At 49.1% G+C, this 11,698-nt stretch overlaps 1 protein-coding gene across 1 annotated transcript; it reads right to left on the reverse strand.

The window, feature by feature from the left end:
* Positions 1-1,062: 1,062 nt before the first annotated feature.
* Rab13 (RAB13, member RAS oncogene family) lies at positions 1,063-11,365 on the reverse strand. Its single transcript, XM_004667080.2, has 8 exons — positions 11,122-11,365; positions 8,456-8,516; positions 5,587-5,647; positions 5,068-5,145; positions 2,531-2,620; positions 2,359-2,424; positions 2,213-2,266; positions 1,063-1,556 (listed from the first exon to the last, which is right to left on the reverse strand). The coding sequence occupies exons 1-8, from the start codon at positions 11,243-11,245 to the stop codon at positions 1,479-1,481; spliced, it is 612 nt and encodes a 203-aa protein (XP_004667137.1). The 5' UTR covers positions 11,246-11,365; the 3' UTR covers positions 1,063-1,478.
* Positions 11,366-11,698: the final 333 nt, after the last annotated feature.

Genomic DNA, 11,698 nt, shown 5'->3' on the forward strand with positions numbered 1-11,698 from the left:
ATCTTTCCAGCCCAGAAGTTATTTTATTTTTTCAAAGTAGGGTTACACTCTAGCCTAGGCTGACGTGGAATTCACTATGTAGTCTCAGGGTGGCCTCAAACTCATGCTGATCCTCCTACCTCTGCCTCCCAAGTGCTGGGATTAAAGGTGTGCACCATCATGTTCGGCTAAATTTTCTTTTTAATTTATTTTCAAGCAGAGAGAGACACAGAGAGAATGGGCGTGCCAGAGCCTCTAACCACTGCAAATGAACTCTAGATGTTATGTGCTACTTTTTGCAACTGGTTTTAAGTGGGTACTGGGGAATCAAACCTGGGTCCTAGGCTTTGCAGGCAAGGGACTTAAATGCTCAGCCATCTCTCCAGGCCCCCCTCCAAAATCTTAAAATAATTTACTTATTTTCCTGTATGTATGAGTGTGCCAGGGTCTCTGGCCATGTGGGTGGTTGGGGAATTGAACCTGGGTGGGCAGGTTTTGTAAGGAAGCACTTTTAAATATTTTTTGAGAGGGGGGAGTTGAGGTAGGGTCTCACTCTGGCTCAGGCTGACCTGGAATTAACTGTGTAGTCTCAGGGTGGCCTTGAACTCACAACGATCCTCCTATCTCTGCCTCCCAAGTGCTGGGATTAAAGTCATGCGCCACCATGCCCAGATACTTTTAAATGTTTTTTATTTTCATTCATTTATTTGGGAGAGAGAAAGAGGCAGAGAGAGAGAGAGAGAGAGGGAGGGTGGGAAAGAGAGAGAGAATGTGTATGCCAGGGCCTCTAGCCACTGCAAACGAACTCCAGGTGCATGCGCCCCTGGCTTATGTGGTTTATGTGGGTCCTGGGGAATGGAACCTGGGTCCTTTGGCTTTGCAGCCTTAACTACTAAGCCATCTCTCCAGCCCAAGCAAGCACTTTCAGCCACTGGTCCATTTCCTCAGTTCTCCAAAATTGGGTTGGAGTGAAGAATAATTTCTTTCTTTTGAGACAGGGTCTTTTTCTAGGTGAAGCTGACCTGCAACTCAGGGTGAGTGGGGAAGAATTCTGACCATAATAAAAGCAAAGCAATCAGGACATTTGTATAAAACAGAGGCCTTTAATACTGAACAACAACCATGCGGAGTGACAGCCCTTCCAGCGGTGCTGAGCCAGTCTCTCTCAAGCCCTTAAAACCTGATTGCGTGACAGAATACATCAGTGTATTTACATTAATGTTGAACCAGAAACCCAAGGCAGTCCAAGACCCAAGGCTATGTATCCTTCCTTTCCCTCTCACTCTTCCTACGTCACCTCCTAGATGCTTTCCCTACCCTGCTCCTTGCCCATTTCATTTGCTTTTCCCTTTTCCTTTCTTTTCTCTTCTCTTCTTTCTGCTCCATTCCCCCTCATTCTCCGGCCCACTTACTCATCTGTCCCTCCAGGCCCCACCACCGTCTATCCGGTCGCCTCCCTCAGGTGGGCCTCCAGGCTGAGGGGAGGCCGGGAAGGGTCCTCAGCCCAGGGAGCACCTGCCCGCCGTCTTTCTGCTGCAGGTGTTCAGGTCGGCGCTGGTGGCCTTGCCGCTGTTCCCCTACAGGGAGAAGGGCGCAGTGGTCAAGCCTGTGAAGGGCCGGCTGGCCGGAATCTGAGGCTCAAGGAGTCGCCCTCATAGGAAATCTTGACACAGATCCCTGGCTCAGGGTTTTGTTTCTGAGACAGGGTAGCTACGGTGCCTCTGCTTCCTCGTGCTGGGTTGATAGGTACCCGCCACCACACCTGGCTTTCCTCCCCAGTTCATTTAATTATTGCTTTTTGTCTTGTTTTGCCGAGGTAGGGTTTCACTCTAGTTCATGCTGACCTGGAATTCACTATGTGGTCCCAGGGTGGCCTCGAACTCACGTGATCCTCCTACCTCTGCCACCCAAGTGCTGGGATTGAAGGCGTGTGCCACCATGCCTGGCTTAATTATTGCTTTTAAAACATTTTTAAAATATATTATTTATTTATTTATTTGAGAGAGAGAGAGAGGCATACAGAGAGAAAGAGAGAATGGGTGCACCAGGGCCTACAGCCACTGCAAATGAACTGCAGATGCATGTGCCACTTTGTGTATCTGGGCTTATGTGGGCCCTGGGAAATCTAACCAGAGTCTTTAGGCTTCGCAGGCAAGTGCCTCACCCACTAAGCCATCTCTCCATGCCCCCTCCTCCATTTTTAGTGGTACTTAGCCCAGCATAACCAACTCACCAATCTCCGGCTTCCTGACTTCAGCAAGATGTCCCGGGCCAGGGAATTGAAAGCCTAAAGGGGAGATTGAGTAGCAGAAATTGGAGGAGAGGATCAATCTCTTTTTCAATACTCTTATCTCTTACCTCTCGGGTGGTGGGTCTTACCTCATCCACGTTCATACTGGATTTGGCACTTGTCTCGAAAAATCGGATTCCATGCTCTCTAGCCAACTGTGGGGGTGAGGTGGGAAGGAGAAAACTGGATGAAGGGTGGAAGCAGTCTTTGGCCATCCCACCTCATGCTCTCGGGACAAACAGCCCCGGCAGGAACCCTTACCTTATCAGCCTGTTCCTTCTGCACCTTCCTCTTGGCCTCCATGTCACATTTGTTCCCCAGCAAGAGGCGTTCCACCCCAGCTGAAGCATTCTGGGAACAGAAGAGTAAAACAAGTGAAAGTTGGGTCCTACAGGGCTGGTGGCCCATGCCTATAATCCTAGCGCTTGGGAGGCTGAGGCAGAAGGATCACTGTGAGTCGGAGGCCAGCTAGTGCTACAGAGGGAAACACTGTCTCAAAAGTAAGTGAATGTCAGCAGAAAACCTTCTCCCTGTAGCCCGGCCAACTGAAAGCTGGAAAAAGCTGCACTGTATGCAGCCTTATGAGAGTCAGAGTCATCAGCAGTGAGAACAGTGGACAATGGAAGCCTCAAGTTTGGCCAGACAGATCAAATGACTGAACGAGTGCAATAGTGGCATGTCTGCTCTGGGGGAAACCAACTGCTCTCTAATTGGGCTGGAGGCCTGCTCTATGGAAGGGAATACATGCTTGGTACTGAAAACCTAATCAAAAGTCTATGGCAGGGGAGGTCATGAGCCTTAGGGGTATAAAGCCTGCTCTTTGCATATATTACTCTCACCAAATTGCCCTGAAAGCACTACACATAATGTTCATATTCATATATTAATGCTACTTCCCCTCTTGTTAGAGAAGCTTCTCTTTGCAGATGGCAATGACCACTGGGATGACCCAAAAGGCAACATGGTGCTGAGAAGAAGGGATGGAGGAGTGTCCAGCACAGAAACATCTTATACCCTCCAAGGCTCAGGATCCATTACAGAAGTGGAAAGAATGTAAGAGCCAAAGGAAGGGGACCACTCCCTACATACAATTGTCCGGACAGAAACTGGCCTGAATATCCATGACCTCACAGTGCCTAGCAATACCTATCTATACAAGACCCTCATAACAGGAGAAAAAGATGATGACATCAAATTAAAAGAGAGACTAATGGAGAGAGGGAGGGGATATGATGGAGAGCAGAGTTATGAAGGGAAAAGTGGGGGGAAGGAAGGAATTACCATGGGATATTGTTTACAATTATGGAAGTTGTCAATAAAAAGTTTAAATTAAATTTAAAAAATAAGCCAGGCATGGTGGCACACACCTTTAATCCCAGCACTCATGAGGCAGAGGTAGAAGAATCACTGTGAGCTTGAGACCACCCTGAGACTACATAGTTAATTCCAGGTCAGCCTGGACCAGAGTGAGACCCTACCTTGAAAAACAAAACAAAACAAAACAAAATAAATAAAATAAATAATGATAATAAATTAAAAACAGGGCTGAAGGGATGGCTTAGCAGTTAAGGCATTTGCCTGCAAAACCAAAGGACCCAGGTTTGATTCCCCAGGACCCACGTTAGCCAGATGCACAGGGGGCACATGAGTCTGGAGTTTGTTGGCTGTGGCTGGAGGCCCTGCTGTGCCCATTCTCTGTCTCTCTCTTTCCCTCCTTTTTTTTTTTTTTTAAGAGAGAGTCTTTTTAAAATTTTATTTATTTATTTATTTATTTTTTAAATTTTTTATTTATTTATTTGAGAGCAACAGACACAGAAAGAGGCAGAGAGAGAGAGAGAGAGAGAGAGAGAGAGAGAGAGAGGGAGAGAGAATGGGCGCACCAGGGCCTCCAGCCACTGCAAACAAACTCCAGACACGTGTGCCCCCTTGTGCATCTGGGTCCTGGGGAACCAAGCCTCAAACCGGGGTTCTTAGGCTTCACAGGCAAGCGCTTAACCACTAAGCCATCTCTCCAGCCCATCTCTTTCCCTCCTTCTCTGTCAAATAAATAAATAAAAATAAAATATTTTGAAAAACAAAATAATTAAAAATAAAAAATGTCAGCCTGGGCTAGGGTGAGACCCTACCTTGAAAACAAACAATATGTGTGTGTGTGTGTGTGTGTGTGTGTGTGTGTGTGTGTGTGAGGCATCATGGTGTATGCCTTTAATTCCAGCATTCACTCAGGAGGCAAAGGTAGGAGGATTGTCATGAGTTCAAGACCACCCTGAGACTACATAGGGAATTCCAGCTCAGCCTGGGCTAGAGTGAGACCTTACCTAGAACACCCCCCAAAAAATAAATAAAAATAAAGGTGTGGCATGGTGGTGTACACCTTTAATCTCCTGGGAGCTGAGGTAGGTGGATAGGGTTTAAGGCCAGTCTGGAGATACAGAATGAGTTATATGTCAGCCTGGGCTAGAGTGAGACCCTGACTTGAACAAAAAAAGGGGGGCTGGGGTTTAGTGTTTAAGGTGTTTGTCTGTGAAGCCTAAGGACAATGATTCAATTCCCCAGGACCCACGTAAGCCAGATGCACAAGCGGGGGGGGGGGGGGCATGTGTCTGGACTTCGTTTGCAGTGGCTAGAGGCCCTGGCGTGCCCATTCTCTCTCTGTCTGTCTGCCTCTTTTTCTCAAATAAATAAATTAATTAAAATGCATTAAAAAAAATACAAACAAAAATTTTAAGTCCTGCTCATCCTCACACCTCCCACATTCTCCCGGGGAGGTCCCCCCATCTCTTTTGGAGAGTTCTTACCTCTTTGATGCTTTTCATCCAGTTCTGAATATTCTCAAAGGATTTCTCATCGGTGATATCATATACTAGGATAATGCCCTGGTGGTAGCAAATTGTACTTAGACCATATTCCCACTTAAGTTTCCCCCTCCCGCTAAGTGACCTTGCAAGTCTCATCCATGGCTCTAAACATAGGCTTTGTGGGGCTCTTTGCAGCCCATCCTGTGCCCCCCCTCATTGTCCCCTACCCACACCTTGACCCTTTGCAATCTGAAAACTCAGTCTTGGGCTGGAGACCTAGCCCAGTTGTTAAAGACGCTTGCTTGCAAAGCCTTACAGTCCAGGTTGGATTCCCCAGTGCTCATATAAAGCCAGATGCACAAAGTGGTGCATGCATCTGGAGTTCATTTACAGTGGCCAGAGGCCCTGGTGTGCCCATTCTCTCTCTTCTGACCTCACTCTCTCTTTCTCCTGGCAAATAAATACATATAAATAAATAAATAAGACAACTCAGTCCTCGTACAGCCCCGCGCCTCGTACCATGGCTCCGCGGTAATAGGCGGTAGTTATTGTCTTGAATCGCTCCTGGCCCGCCGTGTCCCTGAAGAAGGAGGTTTCATAAAGTGGCACAGAAGTGAGAGATCTCCAAGGCGAGAAGGCTCTCGCTCAGAGTTTAGCTCTGCAACATGGTGGGGCTGAAAGGCAGAGTCAGTAAAGGCAGAAAGGAATGAAGGACAGTTGGGTTGCTATGCAGAGCTTACAGGCCCAAGAAACAGGACGGCTCCTTCCTGGTTGGTGCCAAGCACTGTCTAAGTATGTGTGCGTCATCCTATCGAACCCTCACTGCAACCCTGTGACACATGCCTCATTGTTCCCGTTTTACAAAGGAGGACACAAGTATGGGGAGTCCAGATAACCAGTGAAGGTCAGGCAGAAGATGAGTTAAGGAAATCAGGAGGTGGACCCCACAGGCTCTTACGTGTCCTATTGGAGCCAGGCATGGTGATGCATCCCTTTAATCCCAGCACGCGGGAAGGGGGGCAGAGGTAGGAGTATCTTTGTAAATTTAAGGTCAGCCTGGGCTAGGGGGAGACCCTACCTGGAAAAATAAGTAAATAAATAAATAGTGTTTCCACTAAAGCTACAAGACACCTCAGTATCTTCAGGGTCTCTGGCCACACCGTATGATGGTCAGGTCACACCTCTGTGGCATCCCGTCCTGTCTAAATTGAGAAGAGAGCGCCAAGACTAGAAGTCAATTTTTGTTTGTTTGTTTGTTTTTCGACGTGGAATGCTGGGATTAAGGACGTGTGCCACCATGCCCAGCTTTTAGAAATCAAAATTTTCATTTTGCTGCTTGCCCTTAAACCACTCAGAACTTATTCCCACTTATAACTCAACAAACATTTGCTTTCAAGTTCAGAGAATGCTCTGGCTCTGAGGGAGACAAGAGTCACGAGTTGAAAATGGTTAGGAGAACAAGAAAGATGGGAGTTGAGGACTGGAGAGATGGCTCAGCGGTTAAAGGTGCTTGCTTGCAAAGCCTGAAAGCCCTGGGTTCAATTCCCTAGCACCCCTGTAAAGCCAGATGCGATATGAAGCCTGTGGTTATGGCCATAAGAGACTCTGTCTCAGAAAGTGAGGCATGAACACCTTAGCTCATCCTCTGACATCCACGTACCTGCTGCGGCACGTGCACCGCCCCCCCCCCGCACGTGTGCGTGCTTGTGTGTGTACATGCACAATACATAAAATCCAAAAAGGAAAACAGATAGTTGAAGCCGGGTGTGGTGGCGCACACCTTTAATCCCAGCACTGGGAAGGCAGAGGTGTGAGTTCGCGGCCACTCTGAGACAACACAGTGAATCCCAGGTCAGCCTAGAAAGACCAGCAAGAAAAGGAGAAAAAAGTGAAGCAAAATAGAAAGCCAGGCATGGTAGATTGGCTAGTGGGCATGGTGGCACACATCCGTGCACACTTGTCATGCCAGCACTTGGGAGGTAGAAGCAGGAGAATGAGGAGTTCAAGGTCACCCTTGGCTGCTTAGCAAGTGTGAGGTCAGCCTGGACTAGGGGAGATCCGGTGTCTAAAAGCAAACAAGTCAGACCAAAGGAAACAGAGAAAAAGTTCCAGCATTTGGGAGGCAGAGACAGGAAGAGTTCAAGGCCAGCCTTAGCTACATGATATCCTGTTTCAAAAAAAAGGAGGGTGGGAGGAAGTGGAGTAGAGGGAAGCAAGAAAATCAAGAATGAAGGAAGGAAAGAAAGAAAGAAAGAAGGAGGGAGGGAGGGAGGGAGGGAGGAAGGAAGAGCGAGTGAGCTGGGGCATGGTGGCATGTCCGTGCACTCAGGAAGCAGAGGTAGGAGGATCCTGTGTGTTTCAGTTCAAGTTTGAGGTCAGCTTGGGACTACAGAGTGAGTTCCAGGTCAGCCTGGGCTAGAGTGAGCCCTGACCTCAACTCCCCCCAAATATAAATATACATAGATATACATATATATTTTAAAAAGAAAAGAAATCTCAGTACTCGGGAGGCAGAGGTAGGAGGATCGCCGTGAGTTCGAGGCCACCCTGAGACTACAGAGTGAATTCCAGATCAGCCTGAGCTAGAGTGAGACCCTACCTCAAAACAAACAGAAAGAAAGAAAGAAAGAAAGAAAGAAAGGAAGGAAGGAAGGAAGGAAGGAAGGAAGGAAGGAAGGAAGGAAGGAAGGAAGGGGAAAAAGGGGCTAGCAGTTAGAGAAGTGGCTCAGCAGTTAAAGGCTCTTGCTTGCAAAGTCTGATGCCCTGGGTTTGATTCTCCAGTACCTACATAAAGCCAGATGCACAAAGTGGTGCATGTGTCTGGAGTTTGTTTGCAACGTGGCATGAGGCCCTGACACGCCCATACACTCACACTCTCCCTTCCTCCCCCTCCCTCCCTCTCTCTATCTCTCTCAAATTAATAAATAAAATAAAGAAGGAATGCTGGCCGTGGTGACGCACACCTTTAATCCAGCACTTGGGAGGCAGAGGTAGGAGGATTGCAGTGAGTTCCAGGCCAGCCTGACTACACAGTGAAGTCCAGATCAGCCTGGGCTAGAGTGAGACCCCACCTCGAAAAATCAAATAGAAGGGGTTGGAGAGATGGCTTAGCAGTTAAGGCGCTTGCCTGAAAAGTCAAAGGATCCTGGTTCAATTCTCCAGGACCCACTTAAGCCAGATGCACAAGGGGGCACATGCATCTGGAGTTCATTTGCAGTGGCTAGAGGCCCTGGCACACCCATTTTCTCCCTCTTTCTCTCTCACAAATAAATAAATAAAATATATTAAAAAACATAACAAATATATCTTAAAAAAAAAAAAAGAAAAGAAAGAAGGAAAGAAAAGGAAGAATCAAAGGGTGGTTGGGTATTCGGGGTCATTTACTCACCAGACTTGCAGTTTGATTTTCTTTCCCTCTATATCCACAGTGCGGATCTTGAAATCAATTCCTAGAGGTGGAAGGTGTGCACTGAAACCAGGCAGGTATGAGAATACATGTAAAATACATGTGGTGGCATGGGTTGGGGATGGAGCTTAGTTGAAAGACTGCTTGCCTACTGGGCATGAAACCCTGGCTTGGATCCTCAGTGCTACATAAAACAGGCATGGTGGTGCACTCAGGCGTTGGAGGCAGAAGGATCAGAGATATTCAAGATCATTGGGCTGGAGAGATGTCTTAGTCGCTAAGGTGCTTTTATTACAAGCCTAAGGAGCCAGTGTCCACATGAGCCAGACGCACGGGGTGTCATGCGTGTCTGGAGCCCATGCTTGCAGTGGCTAGAGGACTGGTGCGCCCCTTCTTTCTGTCTATCTGCTTCTCTCTCAAATAATTAAAATGTTTTTTAAAAGATCATTTTCAGCTATGTAGGGCATTTGAGACCAGCTTGGGTTACAGGAGACCCTGTCTCAAAAAAGGGGCGGGGGAAAGCTGGGTGTGGTGGCACATGCCTTTAATACCAGCATTCGGAAGGCAGAGGTAGGAGGATCACCGTGAGTTCGAGGCCACCCTGAGAGGACTAGTGAATTCCAGGTCAGCCTGAGCTAGAGTGAGACCCTACCTTGGAAAAACAAAATACAAACAAACAACAACAACAAAAAAGGTGGGGGGAGGGCTGGAGAGATGGCTTAGTGGTTAATGCACTTGCATGCAAAGTCAAAGGACCCAAGTTCCATTCCGCAGTACCCACGTAAGCCAGATACACAAGGTGGCATCTGGAGTCCATTTGCAGTGGCTGGAGGCCTTGATACACCCATTCTCTATCTCTGCCTCTTTCTCTCTCCTTCCCTCTCTTTCTCAAATAAATAAATAAAAATATATTTTTAAAAAGAGAGATGGTTTAGCAGGTAAGGTGTTTGCCTGCAAAGCCAAAGGACCCAGGTTCAATTCCCCAGGACCCACGTAAGTCAGAGGCACAAGGGGGCGCACGTGTCTGAAGTTCCTTTGCAGTGGCTGGAGGCCCTGGCGCGCCCATTCTCTTTCTCTCTCTGCCTATTTCTGTCTCTCTCTCTCTCAAATAAATAAATAAAAATATTAAAAAATATATATATTTTTTAAAGTGGCGGGGATGGGAGGGACTAGAGGCAGTGCCAGTCAATGTCCAGGGCAGGCACTGGAGAGTGACCTCCACAGAGGTGCAGAACGGAGCTTGCCAGGCCGCGGTCGTACGGCGGGCATCGCGTTGTGACTTGGATTGCATGGATTCTCAGTGGTGATGGAAATGCCTCCAGGAACGAGGCCCGCCCACCCAGGACTCTTTCCCTTCAGTCTGTCTCCTCCAACAGTTATTTTCACTTTCCTCTTTTTTTCTGTTTTCTTAGAAGTGCTCCCCTTGGTGTTCCAGTCGCCCACCTGGCACTACAGGGCCAGGGCGGGCAGTGCCAGCTTGTGGGTTAGCTAGTGGGGCTGGGCGTGGACGTGACACCGTGACACCGTCTGAGAAGCAACAGAATTCCTCCTGAGGAGCTAGGGAAGAGGGGCATTTTCTTCCTTCCTTCCTTTCTTCCTGTTTTCTTTCTTTCTTTTTTGAGGTAAGGTCTCACTGGCCCAGGCTGACCTGGAATTCACTATGAAGTCTCAGGGTGGCCTCGAACTCAAGATGATCCTCCTACCTGTGCCTCCTGAGGGAGTGCTGGAATTAAAGGCGTGCGCCACAATGCCCAGCTACAGGGGCATTTTCTTGTGACTCCTTTGTCTTATTTCTCAGGCCAGAGGAGATGAAGCCAGAGGGGAGGAAGGAAGACCATGTTCTGCACTAGAAACGTGGGCATATCTCCCAGGCCTGCTAGGGGGCTCTAGAGAGAAGGATGGGATCACAAGACTGACTCAGAGACCACCCCCCAAAGTCCTCTCATCCCCACCTTCCTCACCAGCAGACTATCTGTGGTCACAGTCACAAAGTCACCCCCTGAACCACTGACCCCATTTCACCCACTTGAGGGGAGGGAGACTGGGATAGGGTGGAAGTGACAGTTTGAAGATCAGTGGGACAGAAAGAGGCCAACAGAACTGAGAAACGGAAATGCATAAACTGTGGAAACAGGGCCGTGTTGGCACACATCTTTAATCCCCGCACTCAGCACTCGGAGACAGAGGTGGGAGGATCGCTGTGAGTTTGAGGCCAGCCTGAGATGACATAGTGAAGTCCAGGTCAGCCTGGCCTCCAGGGAGAGGCCCCCCCCCACACCCCAGAGGAAGAAAAAAGGAAAGAAAAATACATAAATTATGAAGAGTGAATCTAGAGAATTCTGGGTGGACAGAGGGAAGGGGTGGGGTGGGGAGGGGAGGAACCAGAGCGAAGACAAGGGCCCTTGTGGATTTCGGAAGACTGGGAGTAATGCCAAGACAGCTAGCGTCTAGCAGCCCCCCTGGGGTTACCTGAGGGCCTCAGAGACATGAATGGGGGAAGGGTGTGGGACAGGGGTTGAGAGCCTGGAAATGAGGAGTCTTCTAGGGGTACCAAAGAGTGAGGTTCCTACTCCCCCTCCCCAAGGAGGAGGGTGCTGGGTGTGTGTATGGGGGGGTCCGGGACTCTGGGGTATGGCCAGTGGGCTCACCGATGGTGGAGATGTACGTGCTGTTGAAGTTGTCCTCCGCAAAGCGAATGATCAGACAGGTCTTGCCCACCCCCGAGTCCCCGATCAGCAGCAACTTGAAGAGGTGGTCGTAGGCTTTGGCCATGGCGGATGGACACTTAGGGGCGCCGAGGGAGGGGGTGGGGAAGGCCGGAGCGGCCCGAGCCCCAGCCAGGAAGTTTTCCTCGCTCTCCGCCCAGGCCCCGGGTCGGAGGAGAGGCGGCCCCGTTCCCGGCTCCACCCCTCCAGCTTTCCCGGGAGAGGCCGGCCGGCGGCTAAGTCCCCAGCCTGCCCATGCCCATACCCATGCCCATGCCCCCGCGCCTGCCCAGCGGTCCTCCCTTCCTCTCTCCACCTGTCCTCCTTCTGCCCACCTGACGGTACAGGTTAACATGGCAAAGAGGAATCTTAAGAGATTAGAAGAGTGGATTCTCTCTCTCTCTCTCTTTCTCTCTCTCTCTCTCTCTTTTTCGAGGTAGGGTCTCATTCTAGCCCAGGCTGACCTGGAATTCACTATGCAGTCTCAGGGTGGCCTCGAACTCACGGTGATCCCCCTGCC

This window comes from Jaculus jaculus, chromosome 19, assembly GCF_020740685.1.
Source record: "Jaculus jaculus isolate mJacJac1 chromosome 19, mJacJac1.mat.Y.cur, whole genome shotgun sequence".
Lineage (NCBI taxonomy): Eukaryota > Metazoa > Chordata > Mammalia > Rodentia > Dipodidae > Jaculus > Jaculus jaculus.